The 20191-nt window shown below is 36.3% G+C and overlaps 1 protein-coding gene across 1 annotated transcript in view; it reads right to left on the bottom strand.

The window, feature by feature from the left end:
* Positions 1 to 2433: 2433 nt before the first annotated feature.
* The window catches only part of LOC147824446 (3',5'-cyclic-AMP phosphodiesterase 4D-like), a 483409-nt gene continuing 465651 nt past the window's right edge, over positions 2434 to 20191 (bottom strand). The window contains exon 2 of the mRNA XM_087189615.1: positions 2434 to 18271. Coding sequence (XP_087045741.1) covers positions 18268 to 18271 — 4 coding nt within the window. The 3' untranslated portion in view covers positions 2434 to 18267. The remainder of the gene's footprint in view (positions 18272 to 20191) is intronic.

Raw genomic sequence — 20191 nt, 5'->3', positions numbered from 1 at the left:
TTCTAAATTAGTCAATGAAATGTGTTTTTTAAACCACAAATGTCTGTTGGCAGAGTGGATGCACATGGCATTTAACCCTGGCTTATGTTTTTGTTCTCATATATTCCAAGCAATAAGCCTACTCAGCTGAGAAGTATCCTTTTCTTTCTCTTGACCTTTCAGATGAAAAAGTGATAGAAAACAGGCAATGAGGAAAAAAACCTACTTAACTTAATCTGAAGAGTAAAATAAAAATACAGAAATGAGAAAATGTACACCTTTTGTTAGATGGTATCAAGGGCAAGGCTGAGGCTGCGGTCTTCTACAATAAGTTACCAAGACTGAACTATTTGACCTCAAGTAGGAAAGTATCTACATTCATTCTCTAGTGCCTTCCTTTAATCCTACCCTCCTTACATGGAACATATACTGCTTAGAAGTTCATAGTAGATAGGGTAAATTGTCTTTTAGCTTTAGGTCACTTATCTTTAGAGCACTTTATTAGAGTCTCTAGAGAGATTCTTTGGGGATTTATTTCTTCTTATTACATTTTATTTTGATTAACATTTATTAATTGAAAGCATTAATGTGGCTTGGTGTGATATTTGCACATATGTATACAGGATGTACTAATTAAGTCCACCCTATCAGATACAAACCCAGGAGTTGCGTGCAGACTTTGAGACCCACTCATTGTATTAGCCCACTTTTCCACTGCTATAACAAAACACCCAAAGCTACACAGTTTATAAAGAAAATACATTTCTTTAGCTCACAGTTTGGGCAGTTCAAGGGTAAGATGATGGCATCGGCTCAGCTCTGGTAAGCCCTTATGATGGATAGCATCACAATGGCAGAAGTGTGTGCAAGATCAATCACAGTGAGACAGGAAACCGGAAAGTGAAAAAGGGAAAGTCTTATCTTTTATAACAACCCACTCTTATGAGAATAACTCACTGAGAGACCAGCATTAATTCACTCAGAAGGCAGTACCTCCTGTGATTTAATCATCGCTAGGCTCCAACTCTAGCATCCACTACCTCTTAAATGGCCCAGTTTCCAGCTCAAGAACCCTTGGGGGACAAACCACCTGCAAAACACAGCATTAATAGCTGTGCACAAGTTGGAATATGATGTTAACATAGAAGGGAAACAAAGGGCGGTGCTATGGCCTGAAAGAAATGTAGAATGGAGAAAGTGAATTGATACTTGGATCACATATAAACCAACAGACCTAAGTTACCCAATAAACTGTTAACTCATTCATTTAGAACACACAGAAAATATTACATGAAAGTTGAAATTGAGGCTTCTTTTTAAAATTCACAGATCAGAACAGTGTGGACTACCTCCTTTACAAAGGGCAGGTGCCCTCCTGTCAGTTTGACAAGCCCCATAAGATTACCTACGTTGGATACATTTCCTCACAGCTTCTATGAGCATTTGACTTGAAGATACTTCCAAGTAAAACTGAGTTGTGAAAAAAGTAAACTTGTCATCACTTGGTCAACTTCTAATCAAAAGGTTAACATGTTAGCTAGAGTACATCCTGGTCTTCCACAAAATAGCCTACCATTTCCCACAACTATTCTCAATCCTTTACAAAGCACTTAACTTGAATTCCAGTCACACTGGAATTATCTCATTTGTTATCTATGAACCATTATCTGCCATATTATGAAAAAATGTGTTCATTTACCAATACAGACATGCACTGAAGCCAAGATCAATACAAATAGTCAATTTTAGTGAAGGAAGTATTATTTAATAGCACATTTTTCATGCACTCATGAAACATATATTGAATTTATGCCAGGAAATACTTTCCCAATGGTACTGACATGTTTCGTTAATCTGGTTTATGGTTAGATGTCTAAAGTTTCTGATTACTCTGTTTCCAACCTTTATACTTCATTAAATTGACCCACCCCCCACAGACTAAGTTGCTTGAGTATATATATCCTATAGTTTTAAAGAAAATCAATGATTTATTGAGAATTTAAGACTTTCACATGACCTTGATATTACCAACTGATGGAGTCAAAAAATTTTGACATCATGTAGACAAATTAACACACTGGAAAAATGATAACCTTGCAAGTAGTATTTTCAAGCAACATGCAGGCACAGATTCAAGCTAGTCTTAATGTTACAGATTCATTAGAGGAAATTTCATAGTCAAGAATTATGTTATACTCTGTGCGTGTGTGTGTGTGTGTGTGTGTGTGTGAAAGAGGCAATAAATAATAAATAATTTTGGAAAACTATAATAATTGCTTATGCCTCAAAATAAAATTTATTTTCAATGGCTAGAAATACTAAAAAAGGAAAGTATTTTGCACAGCAGTGATTTTAAAGTAATCTTTTTTCACTTACAACCTTCACCTCCATGTTCATAAATAGCTGAGTGTTCACTAAGTACAAAGCAATTCTCATGGCTGTTTCAAAGACAGAAGGCTTAATAATTAAATAACTGATTTACCAGTTTTTGCTTCTAATATAACAGAAACATTTGCTTGGGAGCATGATATGGAAATTTTCAATGGAAAATTCTAATTTTGTCATTGTACTATGTGTCTATGTATTATACAATATAATCTTTTATATATAAAATATTATATATTATGTATAATATATAGATCATTTTATTTTTATTAATTTTAAGTAATCACTAAATAAGCTACCTATAAAGTAACACACATGACTGTTTAAAAATATCTATCTATATATACATTTACATATATAACATGCAAATTCAAATGAGTGTTTCCTAAATGATTTACTCAAGGAATAAATAAGAGATTGTTTGCCACATGAACAAATGAGCAAATGTGACCAGGACTAAAGATATTTTAAAAAGTATCATTGCAGGCTACTTCCACTCTGCATATGAAGACATTCTCAACTGGGCATGGTTGAACATGCCTACAATTCCATCACTCTGGGAGACTGAGGCAGGGATATCACAAGTTCAGAAGAGGATTCCCCAAAATATTAAAACAGTAGCAATATCCCCCTCAAAGATATTGGTAATGTGGAAGTTTCAACAAGCATTATTTAAGCAGGTTCAAATCCCATTAGATCGTATGTACATTCAACTGTGTTCCAGTTAAACTCTCTCCCTCCTTTTTCCTCTATTCACATTTTGAAAAACAGTGAAGTAAAATCTGTATAATTCCCAGAGCTAATGTCACATATTCATGCTTTCAACTTTTCGATGGGGTAGATATTGAGTATGCAATCAATAAAATGTCACATTAGAAACAAAAAAACAGTTTTAGCTTTACATGTTCCTTTAGTGACTTGGCATCAACTCTGCAGGTGGACTGAAGATTTTTTTTTTGTGGGAGAACCTAATAAGGGTCAAATTTATTGAGCTGCAGACACCACACTGGCAGTTTATTCCCTCAGTTCTCCAGCACTGTGAGGATGGCTGGGTTTGGCAGTGGCCAGACTCAATGTTATATGAACTCATGTTCACAATTCAAAGTTTATGAATTTTACGTTCTCTTAACAAGACTATAATGGAACATCCCAGCCTAAATTTGCCTGTCCATACTTTCCCATTTAGAAAACTTTGGGCCATTCTTCAGGATTTCATTGTGATTTCTACTTCTTTTATAAGATTGCTTTTTGGGATAGAGTAAGGTGTAAAAATAGAAAAAGCAAAGCAAACACTTCCCGTCCTTCACTTTATACATTAATAGTCAAAAAGTGCCTACTAGGGTGTCTGTTTTGTGCCAACCACACAGATGACTATCAGGTTGCTCCTGCTTCAAAAGGTCCATAGATGAGTGACAGAGGCAAACAAACCAAGCACAATACAATACTAGAAAGCTCTACTACATAGATGCGTGAGTTGATAAACATAGGCAAAAAGAAAATAAATAGTAATTTGTCAGAATGAGGAAGTAGAATCAGGGATTCTACTTGCATATTAGATGAATATTAAAATGCATACTTAAATGCATATTAAATATTTACTCTTTAAAATTATTTTGGAAGAAAGTGATAGTCTGTGTTATCACCAAATTATATAAAGGTTTTCTGAGCTCCCTGCCCCTGACATTAAACTTGGCCATGTAGCAACTTGCTTTAGCCAATGGCCCATGAGAGGAGGGAATCTTGGCATTTCTGAGCAGAGGCTTTAAAAGTCATTGTGTGGCTCTGCCATCTCCCCATTTCTTCTGCCTGCTCAGTATGGGCTTATCTCAGCACGGGCTATTCCTCTAACCTTGGCTCTGGAATGAAAAGAGGTTTAGAGAACACACAAATGTGGATTATCAAACCACTGTTTGCTTTCCTGCTCTTGTTACATGTCCTTGGCTGATGATCCACACTTGTGTGTTCTTTAAACCTCTTTTCATTCTGGAACCAAGAGATGTTCTTTATCAAGGTGGTTTGTTCTCTCAGTGTAACTACTCCAAACTGGCTGAAACAGAGCAAGAGCCTAGTAGGCAGGGGCAGAGGGGTAGAACACATTGGTATTTGTTTTACTCAAGCCAGGCTGACTAAGGGATTTTGGATTAGTAAAGACTAACCCAGTCTATAAGGTGAAATGGAAACTTCTCTCACCTTTTGCAAGGTTTGAGCCAATGAATTTTAGGAAGAATCTCTGGTTGCCATTTGAGGAGAGAATTTCTGTGCCATGCCGAAGCATTCCTCAGTCACACTGATGAGGTTTTCCTGACTTCTGTTTTCTATGGTCCTTTCTCTGTCCACTTGGCTCTGCTCTCCTCTATGCCTCTCCCTAGTGTTACTCTACCAGTAAGAAAGCCAAGAGAGTGCAGACTGAGGTGGAAATGAAGTGCTAGCATTTTTCAGTACATCAGGGAATTCTTTCCAGTATCATCTCAATAATACATTAAAATTCACAACAGAGGTAACTGCAGCCATAATTCAAAAATTTATTTAGTGAGTCTTACTTTTTTTTCTAAACTAACACAGAGAAAAGAGTGGAAAATGCTATAAGTTGGGAATATCAGCAACAAGAAGCCTTTCCCTAGGAATGCCCATCACACCTCGCTGCCTCCCACTCAAGCGCTGCCTCCTGACCTCAAACCCAGGTCAGAAGGTCCTGCTTCACAAATATGAAAATGATTGTTGGAAAAGCAATGCTTCTGATGCACGAAGACTTCTAATTATTGACCTTCCTTGGAGTTCATGCTGAAGTGAGAGGAGCTAGTGACTCTTCATCTAAGAGCTTTCACTGGGACCCACATGTTCCTGGTTTACCCGAGACAGTCCTGCTTTGCACCTGTTGCTGGATTTCCTCCCGTTTTCTTATGAAATTATTAATAGTCTTCCTTTTGCTTCTGGACAACGAATGCTTTGGTCATGCCAAATACAAATTCATTACACAGAAATATTTAGGCCCAGGAAAATCTTGTGCCAGCAATTTTTCACAGTCATCGTTCATACTAAGCTTATGCAGTTTCCTTCCCAAGTCTAGTCAAAAGTATGAAATGAAATAAAGCTCTCCCACCCAATGCAATCTTGAACTCACTGTAAGAAAGCGTTGCTTACTTAACTTGGGAGGCTTTGTATTAATTATTCACATTAACTTCCTTTGCTTACCTCCCTTCTCTTACCTATCACAACTCCTTTTACTAATGGCATTTATGACTTCCTTCAAAGGACAAAGAAAGGCACCAAATGACTGGGGCACAGGAGTCAAAAAGAACACTTTTAGTTTTAGTACTTTTCAAATGTGTATTTTTGGTGTAAGTTTTCTCTGTCATACATTTCATGTTATGGGATGGTGATGGACAGAAGCAGAGAAAAGTCACTTGCTTCATGGTCTGCCCCTCTTCTTACAAATACAACATTCTCAATCTGAACAATGAAAAAGCAAGGAAACTCCATAGAATGACTTCCTCAAATCACTTCAACTAACATGTTATTTGCAGGAATTTTGAAAAGTAGACCAAGACTAACATCCAGCATTTTAGTTATTCAAGGGCACACATACCCTTGTCAAATATCAGCTGGCTAGCAGAATCCAACTGCTATGTGGTATTTGCCATTTAACAGTTATGTTTCCAGCTTTCTGGTTATATATGCTATACTTACATCCAGAGCAATGAAATTTCTGGTTTATTTGAAGATAAAATGCTAAGCCAAAAGCTTTATTCTGACTATGGAAATGATCTTCTAGTGCCAACTGATTAGCATTTTTAAAGCAAAGATTTGGAAGAGAGGATATGTTGTAAACAATACACTTAATGTGAAAGCAAATCAATTGGCTAAGGCTTTTGTGGCACTACAGACTTTCTCTGCCTTATACTATAAGTTGTATGTAAAGTTAAGCAATGGGTTATTTAGGATTTTTTTTCTTTAAAAAGAAAGCTGGATTCACATTAAGAAGTTTGCTCAAGTCCATCATTATCTGCTGGCATGGGCAGGTCAGCAGGTTAGCACAGAGTGCACTGTTTCCATCTAGTGGCCAAAAGGTGACTGCAGGCTCTACAGAGGTCGAAGAATCAAAAAGCAGGAAGGCAGCAGGGTTGCCAAATTTCTTAAACAACTATAACCCAAGCACCATGCTTCTATTTTAAAATTCTAACAACTATTAATCAGCTTTCTCTCCCATTTTCCCCAAAGGCCACAGCAAATGTCCTTTCTTCTTTCCTCTCAAACACTTCGTTTCTCACTTCCCCCATGCAGCAGATGATAGTCCTACTCATAAAGAAAATAGTAACCATTAAAAGGGAACATTACCCATGTCCAGCCACCAGTGTGACAAGCTCATCAGCACACACTTTCATAATCTCTATTTGACCTCCTGTTACCATCTCAGGCACATCTGTCATCAGTATTTTGGGTTTCGGTCCTTACAACCTCAGAAGTTCAGCTATTTCCATTATTCTTCTTCTTTTTTTCCTCTTTACCAAATCCTTTTTTACAAGGATTGCAAAAAAATCTTCCTCAAACCCAATACAAAAATACTTCTTATTATCCCCTTTTCACTCTGAACCTAGTTTCTTAATCTTGTTTATACCCACCACATTGATTCTCTCTTCATATTTATACTTCAACCCACCTCAGACTGGTTTCTGTTCCCACCACTACAGAAATTTCTCTTACCAAATCAACAACCAACCTATTTTCACGAAATACAATAAACATTTTCAAAACTGTGGATTACTCCCTCCTTTCTGAAAGGTTTCTTTTCCTAATCTTCTTGTTTTTTCCTTCTCTGTTTACTTCTTTGGGTTTTTTCAGGCTTTTCCTCTACCCTCCCCTTCAAATGTTGGCATCTATCATGACTGAGACAGGCCTGTTTTTGTAACCTTGTTTATTGACTTAAAGAACTTCCATGGATATCTGTGGATGAGCAAATTACAGTCGAGTTCTCTGGTTCAGATCTGTTCTCCTGAGCTCCAGATACATCTTGTATACCTGGCTCCTGGACAAGTTCACCTGGGGATATCCCACACATTCCTCAAACTCAACCATGGAACTTTTCTCTTATAATATTTTCTCTTGCTGGGTTCATTCTACACAGTTGCTCTATTTTGAATCCTGAGAACAACTCTGACACCTTCTCAACTTTGTCTCCTAGAGCCAACACATGCAAACTCTCTTATATTGCCTCATTTTTTCTATTTTCTGTGCCATCATTCTCTCCATAGTAACATCAACATCTGCAATAGCCTTCAAAATGATTCCTTACCTCTTTTCCAAGCAATTCTACACATGGCAGACATTGACTTAAGAAAACACAAATACTCCCACCATTTCACTGTAATGTCTTCCAAATCCTCAAATTTTATGGGTCCTCTAGTATTTTTGTCCTTCTTTCTGTTTCTTGTACACCATATTCTAGCAGTGGACCCTCAACTTATGAACTAAATTCCTTCCTGAGGGCTCATTATAATTCAAATAGATGTAAGTCAAGACTATTTTTCCCATAAGAAATAATGGAACTATCCATAATGTGTTCTGAACCTTCCAAAGCACCCCTTAACTAACCTTTTCTTAATAAAAAAGGGTTGTATAATGTTCATAATTACCCAGAAACATCAATAATTTTCCTAGTGTATTCTAGTCAAAACCCAAGTTATTCATAGCCCATGCTGGTCATAACTTGAGGGTCCACTGTAGTAACATCTTCAGTTACTAATTGTGCTTTACTTTCTCTCTCCTTGCAAATGATCTGGAATACTCTTAACTTTCTGCATTAATAGATGCTTATTCATTCTGAGGTTTTAGCCTGAATTTGATTTCTCAGATGAACTTTCATTGACTTCTAATATAGTTTCCCTCTACCACTCTTATATGAGCTTAATCAAACAGTATCCAACTAAGGAAAAAAGAAATATTTATTAAAAAGGAGTCTATTTATTGATATAATTCACCATACAGGTGATGGGAGAATTGAGATGCTAATAGTGGAATATAAGGCCACCCAGAGATTAGAGACTATAGTCAGCCATTTGCACCCCTGGTCTGGAGGAGAAAGGGATAGCTGATATTTTCAATGCTTGGGGTCACTTGGCTGAGGCTGGAGCCTTGGAGGACATATGGCCACTACTTGAGATGCTGCCTTAGGAGGAAGAGGGATATACTCTGGGTTCTTTCTTCCTCTCTCAGAATGCTCATTAGTGCCTCCAGTATGCTGAATCTACCTAAAACAAATGAACAAGGAAGCCTAGAAACTCCAGCCTCAGGAGGTGGCCTCAGAAGAGAAAGGAAAGAGATGAAACAAAAGATACAGACCAGGGTATAAAATGGCAAAAGGCCAGCACAAAAATATTAATACATTCATGATGTTACTTGGTAGAGTTCCCAATCTACTTCAAACTGTGAGAATCAGGAGGATACGGAATATGGTTTATCTTGTTTATCAGATTTTTGTCTTTGAAATAACAAAGTCACTAATAGTTAAGAATCATTCAGCAAAAAATTGGTTCAGTGAGTGTTTTGGCTTATATCTAGTTGCCCCCTCAAAGCCTCATGCATTCATAGGTAGGGCTTTTGAGAGTGGACTGGATCATGAGTGTGTGTTACTAGAACATAGGTGTGAGATACTGCTTTAGTCCACTGATTGCTTGAACATAGTTCTGGGTGTGGATGATGGATTTGTTGAAGAGGAAAGATCCACTCTGGGTGTGGGTGGCACCAATCATTAGGCTTGTAGCCTGGATGGAATAAAAAGGGAAAGCAGAAAGAAGGCTGCTGCTTTCTGCCCACTATGCTATGGACTGTTTCTTCTCTGCCATACTCCTCTGCCATGTCACCCTGCCTTGGAACCAGCCAACTGTGCATTGAAACCTCTACAAATTATGAGCTAAAATAAACCTTTCCTCCTCTAAATTGTGGGTGTTTGGTGTTTTGCCCCAGCAACAAGAAAAGTAACCAACACAATAAGTAAATGAATATGATACCTAAGCTTCATGTTCCAGAAAAGGAGAATGAAGCCCAGTGAGGGAAAGTCATGACACAGAGTCCCATAGCTAGGACAAGGTGAATCTTTGATTTGATCTGGTTTATCCGAGTCTTGTTACTACACCATCTGGACTTTGTGATCTGCGTTTTTTTCTTTTGAATGTTTGTTTTCTCTCACAATATCTCATAAAACTTTAATGTAAAATAATATAGCTATTCTATATTAATTGTGATACACATTGCTGAGATTATACCTTTCATTCTTTTACTTACGCATTTACCTATCGAGACATTTATTAAGCATTAGTAAGTTTGACTGTATCAAAAACTCTGCGTAGAAAGAAACTAATGCTTTTGTTCATTGCTGTGATACTACTGACACACAGCAAGTGACACTTGTCCATTTTCTGAACTCAGGGTCTGCTTTGGTTCTTCTCTTAGGAGCTTTGTGCCTGGGATCCCTAGACCTCCCATGATTGCTGCACTGCTTTGCATGCTAAATGAAAAAAATATTTTTTGAAATAGTTATATAATTGATTAAGCTAGGGAACAAAAAACAGATAGGCATTTTGTTAATCTATAGCTATTTTTGAACATGGTTAATTCTTAACTCTTCTCTGTTAAAATAAAATGACAATGCATAAAAAGAATGCAGAATGTTTAACTGACATGGCTCTGTCTGTTTTAATACTAGATCTGTAATAAAATTTGATTCCTTTCACTTAGATGAAACTCTCTCATGGAAATTGCAGCATTCCTTCCCAAACTTACACATTATGTACAGTGTGAAAAAACAACTTAGATGAGACAAAAAAGTAGTGAATTAGAAAAACTAAATATAAAATTGATTGCTAAAAAACCTTTATATTTATCTTAATATAATGTACATTTCCCTCATTATTAATTTTACAATTAATATATATTCAATCCTTAATTTATCACTTTAGAATAAAACTGTTTTCTAATGACTTCCAGCTGGACTTTCTAACCTTTGTTTTACTGTTATCAATTAGATTGTTTTATTGTTTAGTCCTTATTTTCAGGGAGAAATCATGTTAAACAGTGGTGTTTCAAAAAACTAGATTAATTTTTTTTAACAGATTTACTTGGGGAATGTGATAGGTAAAATATTCTTACTACAGGTAAGATGAAGGTACATTGAGGGGAATGCCTAAACTTTTTCCCACATCTTAGTGTCAATAGTGCTTCCCTGTTTGATGTTCTGTTCATCTAAGACTCAAATCCAGTGGTTTGGGATCAACTTTGGCTATACTTTGGCTTGAACCCTTGTCCTGTCAGCTTAATAAAATCAAAGTCTCTCCAGAGAGGGTCCAGGCATTAGTATTTTCATATTACCTAGGAGAAACTAATGTACCTCAAAGGTTTTAATCTTAAATATTTAATCTTAAATTCCTAGCAGGAATTAAGACTGCTTGGCTGGTCACATGAGCCTATGATACTGAAATACCAAACACTTGTAGTCCAAAGTCCTGGATTAGATTTTCACTCTAAATCTAATTAACTTTATGAGCCTAATTTGGCACCCACTTAATTTATTTATTCTGTTCAACCGTTTTAGCTATGAGATGAAGTTAACACAGTCCAGTTGGATTTTTAAGCAATCATAGATCTCTAACGCTCTGACAAAGCTAGGGACACAGTCCTCCGAATGCTGAATATTTCCAAAACATAATGTATACAATTTCCCAGTGTCTCAAGACCATGTGAGGACACTCATCAATTTCTATAAGGTCCAAGGAAGTGACACCTTCCTATAGCATAGAACTAAGAACAACAACTGATATATAATCAAGTCAACTTCAAGTTAGTATAAGCAATCCTTCCAACAATTAGCATTGCCTTGTAATGTTAAGGAGATAATAAATGTGGAAAATGTAAGTCATCAAATTAACATAGAAAAGTGATTAGAAGTCAACATAAGTGAAAAGTACAAATTTATATAGACACTTTGATTAAACATGTGTGTTATATGGATATGAACTGGAAAGGAATGAAAATATAAAAAAATTTGTAGGAAGATGCATTAAAATCTTATTGTAAAATCTTTTTAGTAAAATTATAATGAATTTTCTATATAATATTTTTAAAGTATTATGCTAATTAAAAGGATGATTTTTAATTATCTTGCCTCTGTGGAAGACACAGTAGGATAAGACAAACACTGAATTATTTGGATAAAGGTATCACAGAAACCAAGTGTGTCAGAACAGTAAGCAGCAGTCATCAAACCACAAAGTGATGGCAAGACATCAGTTCTGTTACTGTTCAAATCACCTCAAAATAATGATTTAACCAGGAGTACACCTTAGGTGGTATTGTCTGAAATGACCTAGATACCTCAGACAAGATTGTCTGGGCATAAACTAATTGTTGGCAACAATCATCCGGAGTGGCCGTCCCTAAATGCTGCTTTCTCTGAGATTGGAGATCTCTCTTCCTGGCAGAAGGGGCTGCAGCTCCCTAGGATTCCCTAAGGTATCCAGGGTTGGGCCCTGCTTCCCCAGCCAATCCCTGTAAAAACTGGCATTTAAAAACACACAGAATCTGCAGACCAAGAGTTTGCTCTACTCACTAGAAGATTCTTCTTTACATTTATTCTGAAAAGGGTAAAGCAACAAGGGCACTGCAGGGCCTCCTTTCTTCTTGCTAACACTTAATTTCTTTCCAGACCAGGTCCTTAACCCACACTCTGCTGTTATGGTACTTGAATTACGGTGAGCTATGGGTTAATCACGAAGGATTCCAGCTACCCTCCAGGTGGGATGAGGAAAATGTTAATTTTTTGAAACAAAAATGCAGAAATTTACCATTACACATTTACATTCAATTAGTTAGGGTTCCTCGAGGGAAGAATACTGCATTTTCTCTTTACAACTTCACAGAACAACCCACATAGATGTTAGCAGCAGATAAATTTTATGTGAAAATTTTTGTTGGAAATAATGTAATAAATTTCCATTTCAGCAAAAATTATGTATATTCACACATCTAAAAATCTCAATATTCATACAAAACTTGAAAATAATTACTGGGGAGAGAGGAGGGAAGATGACAAATACACACTTATACACCTCACATTTCTCAGTATTTAGGCTTATTATGAAAACTTCTATAATTTATAAAAATAAAAATATTTAAAAACTTAAAATTTCAAATTTCTTTTGGACACAATTTTGAAGCTTATACATTTGAACTTTTGACACTGTTATATTAAAACTAAGGGACACTATAAAATAGTCATTCTGTAATTAAAAAATTATTTTCTATATCATTCTGGGTGGTCAAAGTATTTTGACTTTTTGCCTGTATTCAGTTCAGCTAAGAACAATACAAGATGATAGAAACCTAAACAACATATAGACTGAACTACATATTTTTTCACTATTTATTTCCACTACTTATCTGTTTGATTTTTTTTTATTTATTTCAGTTTAGTCAAAATGTTGTAGATGGTGTGTGTGGGCCTTTTTCCTAAGGTTTTTTTTTTTTTAGTACTCCAATTTCTTTTTTTCTAATATGTCTTTTTGTAAAGTGGACCAATTTTTGTGGAACATAAGATTTTTTCCCCACAGGATCTCAGAAGAAAAGGGCCTCTCCCACTCATGATTATATCAGATGCCTATGCTTTCTCCATTTTAATATTAAATTAATGGAAAAATAAATTGAAATCTAATACAAAAGCCACGAGTATTTTGTTACCAAGAATACTGGCCTATCTAGCTTGTACTTGCAAACTATCAATTTTAAGAGTCTACCTATTCTATGAGGTTCAGATTAAGTAAAGGAGGCAAATAAATTAGTAATCAAAAGTTGTTTAGGATGATCAGATTAATCCATCAGTTGCGTAGTCATGCTCTATCATTTTCTAATGGTAAAAAATATAAAAGAAAGGAAAAGAAAATACTTTGGAGAATGTAGAACAACTTAGCCAAAATAAATTACTCTCAGTCCCCCAACTTCAAATTATTGTAGTTTTAACTATCTTGTGATCTGTATATCGTGTCACTTGGCAAAACAGTTTCATTGGATTTTACTGATTCATCTTGGCAAGATTAGCTTGTGTGTCCTTATGGTATCATACTGGATGTGCATCTTGACTGAGCCTAAACAAAATGTGTTGGATCCTCTAATTCCCTAGGTGGTATCTCCAGCATGTCAGTACAGTGCTGAGGATCCTGGGACTTTATGAGCCAGATGACTACAAGGCAATATTATTTCATGACTATTTTCTCACCACATATATAAAAGCCAATCTTTGTCAGGTAGATAAGTATTCTTCCTAAACACAAACTATATATCACCAGCAAAACTTTTTGTCCACCAGTGGAATGCACTTGAAGATGTCTGACTTGGTTAGCTCAAAACCCAGCATGGAGTCTACTAAACAGGGTAAAGAAGAAATAAGAAAGCTGGGCAGCTACACCAACCTTTGTCTTCCAACATGAACCTTTCTACAATGCTATAATTAACAGTAGGAAAAGTTGTATGTACTTTGAAACAAAAAAGGCAGGACAAATAAAGGGGGAGAATAAGTTTTAATAAGGTAATTATAGAAATCTACACACAGATATTCCTTTTACTACTGAGTATTTATTTAAACTAACTTAGAAATCCCAGTTAGAATGACCAAGGTCTCCTTGGTTAGACATGAGTAGTTATGCCCATAGGGCATATGTCACAGTCCAAAATTAACATGATACAATTCATTGGGAGTTGTACGGAATGTGTTCATTAACTGTATTTTGTGAATTGGGGGGGGTCTCAGTTGAAAGGAGATTCAGTCACATGATACTGAAATATGAGCTTTGTTGTGAAACATATGCACCACATGGAATCCTCTAATATCCTACACTTTTAATATGAATCTTCACTGATTGCAATATCCATTGTTTAGATGGTTAACAGACAAAGTGTCAAGAAGAAGTGAAGCATGACGTTAAATTAACTCATGTATATATACCATGTTTGAGTAAAGTTTCTTGCCAGTGAAGCAAAGCAGGTTACATTAAAGCCAAGATTAGTGTTAACTTGGTTCACATGGTGTTTCAAGGATCAAGAAGAGTAGCAGTCCCTGCACTGACTCATACACCCATTCGTCTTTCTCTTAAAACAAATGGGCTGGGGTTCATCTTTAATAACAAAGACTGAGAGAATTACGGCATTGGTCCTACTGTTCAACTTTTCCATTGCTAGACCATGAAGGTGCTCCATAAAATTAGCGCAGAGATTTCACCAGGAAATTTTTCTGCTAATTGTGTGCAATTAGCCACTGTACTTGGATGTTTAAGTCAACATTTCTTTTTAAATGTCCTCGATTTAGAACACAGGTTATGTTGAGATCGTAAAGAATCTCAGGTCATTCAGGAAACATATGTTCAAAAATAACATAATAAAAATGCACCTCTAAGGTGAAAAACCATGTATATATTTGCTGTGTATACACATACTTTGAATTTCTATTTTAGGGCTGAAGTACAGGAGGAGAAAACAAACACTTTTCAAATTTGAAGATACATAGGGATTACCTTCCCATTCATTAACTCCTTTTATCGGCTTTCCATAATTCTGAGGCGAGAAGAAAAACTACTCAATGGAGTCTAAAAGATTCTACCTCAGTTGGCCCCTGACCTCTTCCTTAGCCTCATTTTAAGCAAGGCACCTGCATCAGCCTTCTCTAGGTGAACCATACTTCTCTATATCGTTTCCCATGTCAGGACATTGCATATGCTGTTCCTAAATACTCATTTTTAAATTTATTTCATCCTACTATTTCTCCTTATCCACCACACTACCCTAACCACTGCTGCTATCAGAACATATATGTACACACATACACATATGTGAACACACACATATTAGCACACACATGCATGTGCACACATACACACACACATCAAGCATCCTAAAAGAAATATTTCTTGACCTCTACCACACACCACCATAAAATATAGTTCTCCCTGTTGCAAAACTCTCCTAGTATTGCATGCATTTACTATATATCACCTACTGTTTATATTTTATATACATTTTGTAACCTTCTAGTTAATGATCACTTCTCCATGTAAGTTGGGACCCTGTATGTTTTTTCTTCTCATTTATCCAACATGAAGCATGAAATTAGGGTATAGGGTGTTCCAATATGTAAATATTGTTTAAATAAGAAAATTAATTAATTTATGTACCAATCTAATTTGCATTCCTTCTATTTTGCCAGGACAAGGCTAAATGCTTTGCATATCTGAATTTAATATGAGGAACTACCCTATAAATTTGATATTTTTGATTCTTTTTCTGCAGATGGAGAATCTCAGACTCATGTAACTGGCCCCAGGACACTAATCTAGTAAGAGACAGCAACATAGTTATCCCAAAGTCTGATGGATTTTTGTATTTTCTATGAACATATGCAACCCTATTTATAATTGAATTAAATGAGCACTTAGGTAATTTGAATTAAAGATGATCCTGTTTTAAAGCATTCAAAATTCTTTTGAATGCTGGTGCTAGAAACTGGAAAATAGAATATATGAAAAACTGAAGAAAGCTATTTAAACTGAACCAACTTTTTCAGTGTTGAACATTTTAAAAGGTAATTATTTTACATTTATAGTAAAGTGTGTTCTATCAGAATTATTAGTAGAAAGTTAAGCGTAATTTCAGAACTTAAAACGTAATTTCAAAACTTAAATCATAATTTCTAGAACTAAAATTTTAGTTCCTGAACATGCAACCTACTCCCTGGGATCATAAATGTGTTCACCGTTCTCCCCTGCCTCCTGTCCAGATGACTTTTAATTAGATAATCCTCTTCCACAATCCCTCATTGTTTTCTGTGACCTGTTGTGCCTGGGATCAGCGCCCTCTAATCCTGCACCCACTTGCATAGGCCAGCATTTCCTTTCACCAGATAGCCGCTGCTGACCGCACTGCTGAAGGGGCTCTCAGCAAAGGAGCAGACCTTGCTTGACCTGAGACCTCAGCTACTGGTTTCTTCCTCTGAAAAGAAGGGAGCTGAAGTCAGCAGGAACTGAGTGAAAGACTCTCATGTGGTCCTTTTCTTCTATTATTTCCAATATTTGCAAACAACAAACATGTAGCATTTAATAATATGTGTCCAGCCTTCTAGGTACTGTGAAGGAAACAAACTGTGATCAACATTTTCTAACTGGGGAAAAAAGACTAATATACATGGAAGGGTCAGATAATAATTAAGTGAGAAATATAGTAATATAGACTAGTAGTATGAGTTGAATTGTGTACCCAGAATTTATATGTTGAAGTCCTATGACACTGTATGGCAGGATGTGACCATACAGTTATGCTCCACTTAACAACCAAGATCCATTATGAGAAACGCATCAATAGGTGATTTTGTCCTGCTGTGTAAATCATAGAGTGTACTTATGCAAATAAAGATAGCTGTGATGTCACTTGGCAATATAATCTTTGGACCACCATCATATACACAGTCCCTCCTTGCCTTCAGAGAGTCTTTGAAAAGGTTCTTAAATTAGAATAAGGTCATTAGGGTGGGACTTTTATCCAATAGGACTGGTATTCTAACAAGAGGAGATTAGGTCAGACTGAAAGAGGCACAGGGAGAATCATCATCTTAAGCAAGCAGAGCAGACACAAAGAAATCAGACTTTCAGACTCCATAACTCTATGGAAATAAATTTCTATCAGCTGTCTTTGGCTTTGTTATGGAAAATCTATGAACCCTTGACTTCTAAAGAATGATTTTAGAGCAAAAATAAGCCCGTATGTGCTGGGACGCTTGAAAAAGGCTTTATGCAGGACAAGGGGTCTGGCTGGAATGCAGGCAATAAATGAATGACAGTGAGATGATTAAGAGGGCAGGAAACTCAGTAAGGTCAGGTTAATAATTGGGAGAAAAAATAATGTAGTCACTAGAAACAATCTCTAAAATCTTTGAACCTTTACAATTTGTTTATCTTAAATGTTAATTTTAATCTAATAATATATTTATTCACTTATGTAATTTTAAGTTACATTCAGCTTAATGTATTATTAAAAGAGCTATGCTGACTGGCATCAACATAAACATACTATTTTCCATACATGTTTAAATCTTAAAATTCATACTCATAAAAAGGTCTGTGAATAGAGATCGCCTAAGTACAATTGTATTTTGCATGTCATTTCCTATGTAAAAAAGCTGTACATGGAAAATGAGGAGACAATACTCACAAAAAATGAAATAAATTAAGTTTGAGTTAAGGGGTATTTCACTTATTTATCCAGATTCTATAGATTTATGTATTGTCAAAAGCTTGAAGAAATTTTCTGGGTGAATCATATACATATATTCATGATCATATGTTACTGGTATATTTAAGTTTAGAGCTTTCTAGCTATACAAATAGCAATTAAATATTAAAAGCATTATTTTTCTATTTTCACTCCCTTTTAGAAACAAATAAAAAAGTACATCTCTAACACTGTCCAGCTTTGTTTCCATCTGAGATCTTCAGAAAATGTTTAAATGTTTAAACGCCGCATTTAAGTGAATAATTTCCATCCCGGGAATGGCGAGCCAGCTCAGAGCCATAGGCTGGTTCATCCAACCAATAAGCAGGTGTGAATGAATATTTCATGAACATTCCCTGCAATGGTCTCTGCTCACACAGCAACAATCCCACTCTGCCCATCCAACCATCTTCCTATACTTCCCCACCCTCTTCTGACAACAGAGGGGAGCTTGAATGCTACTTAAACTTCTTACCGGTATCAAAGTAGTGTGTCATTCTTTACTGTTCACATTATTTTTTGGCTTTTGTTTTTAAAAGCCATTTTTTTCTACATCAGACAGGTGCATTTTCTTTCAGCATTAAGGAAGAGGAATACCAAACGTACTTACCTAAAAAACAAAGCACAAAAAGAGAAAGATTAAAGTGAATTCATGCACACACTTGATTAATCAACAAAGCACAGAGGTGGGGATAAAAAATACATTACATACATTAACTAAAGGTGCTGAGCCAGACAACAGAATAAAGCCAAGGATTGCATATATCAGAAGGAGATTCGTCTGATACTGAAGAAAGCAAAGCAGTATGCTTTACTTATTTTAAAAAATGAATAAGTGAAGCAAAGTTTTGATTTTCTTCTCTCTGTGATTTTCTAAATGACTTACATCAAAATAGATTCCATCCTGGGGAGTCTAATCTATATCTCTTAACAGCTTTTGTTAACTCCCTCCAATATTTCCATCGTAGGCAAGAAGATCTTATTCTAGACCTTATGTATTCCCTAAATCAGAGCTTCAACACTGTGTGTCCTAATGAAGACTGGACCAGGGCATGCCAGGCACTGGTAGGCTATGACAGAAACAAAGGATTTGCTAACAGTTATCTTCCTGGCTATGGGGTCAGAGACCTCCTTTAATGTAAGGCATTGTGATGTTGGCAGAAGGAGCCACTTTGTATCTGGAGACTACAGTCAGCATGGTTAACATCAAAGCTAACACATATCAGATATAGCAGGCAACAGAGAAATGTGATCTTTATATACATATTTTTTCTGAGACAGGGTTTCATTATGTAGTTCAGGCTGCCCTTGAACTCACTATGTAGCTCAGGCTGGTCTCAAACTTGTAATGATCCTCCTGCCTCAAGCTTCCAAGTGCTGGGATTGCAGGCATACACCTCCATGCCCAGCTGTATATACATATTTAGAAAAAGTTGCATTGAAATTTTAAATAGCAAATGTCTGTGGCTTTCATCAGTATGTCAGCTGAGTATGGGCTTGGTGTCTTGGACAGTCTGTTGATCACAGAAAGCCCTCTGACCAGACAAGGGGGAGAATGGCCTCGGTGTTGCTCTAGTGACAGCTCTAGTAAAGGTGATAGGAGACACAGAAATACCAAGTGAAGAAATCTGTTTCCTCAGTCTGATATCAAAAGGCCAACAATACATTTGTTCAGAAGAAATGATTTCCTCTTTCTATGCCTGACAGGCAAGAGCCAAACAAGTGGGAGTCTGAGAGAAATGGGACGTAGGTAAGAAGAGAAGAGCTCCCACAGACCGAGGAGAGAGTTTCCACATTCTGATGGCAATGACAACATACAGCTGCTCAATTTGGTGCTGACTGGGTGTAGCAGAGGGAAAGAAACACATTGCTTCTCGAGCTTGCAGGGCATTACAGTTCTCTGGGCTGCTTGGTAACAACATGAGAATCCCAGTGCCCACTGAGACCTAGTCAATCAGCACTGCGGGAAGTGAGATTTTGGAATTCCCCTTTTTAATAAGCACCCCAGGTAAAATTTATGTACTAAACACACTTGCACATCCAGTTTTAGGAACCACATGCTAGAAAGTGTGGGTTCTCTACTTTTTAACTGTTGCTTATAGAGATAATTCTCTGAGGGGGCTAAGTACATCATGAAACATGGTTTAATGAAACAGCAGGGACAGAGATAAGGAATGCATGTTTCTGTTTTTTATTTAGTTTTTCCTCAACAACAAAATACTTATAGCAAAAAGATCTTGCACAAAACATACTGTTTTAATTGGCCTACACTCCCATCAATACTGTTTACAATTCTTAGAATATACTGGATCTTGATCCTAAGATGCATTCTAAATTTCCGCTCATAGAGGGCACTATTTTCTTGGTAGCTCATTCAGCTGCAGGTAATTATGATAATAACAACAAAGAAACAAATCCTCTCATAATTTCACCAGTGACTTAAGCCCACAAATACCTTTGAATATCACAGAGTAGATAGCAAACTTTTTGTAGCAAAGATTCTCACAATCCTGCATTGATTTTAATTTCT

Source organism: Heterocephalus glaber, unplaced genomic scaffold (assembly GCF_053883595.1).
Source record: "Heterocephalus glaber isolate CG9 unplaced genomic scaffold, H.glaber_assembly_v1.0 deba00001543, whole genome shotgun sequence".
Classification (NCBI taxonomy): domain Eukaryota; kingdom Metazoa; phylum Chordata; class Mammalia; order Rodentia; family Bathyergidae; genus Heterocephalus; species Heterocephalus glaber.
Note: the sequence above shows the minus strand (reverse complement) of the source record. Positions and strands in the feature narration are given on the sequence as shown.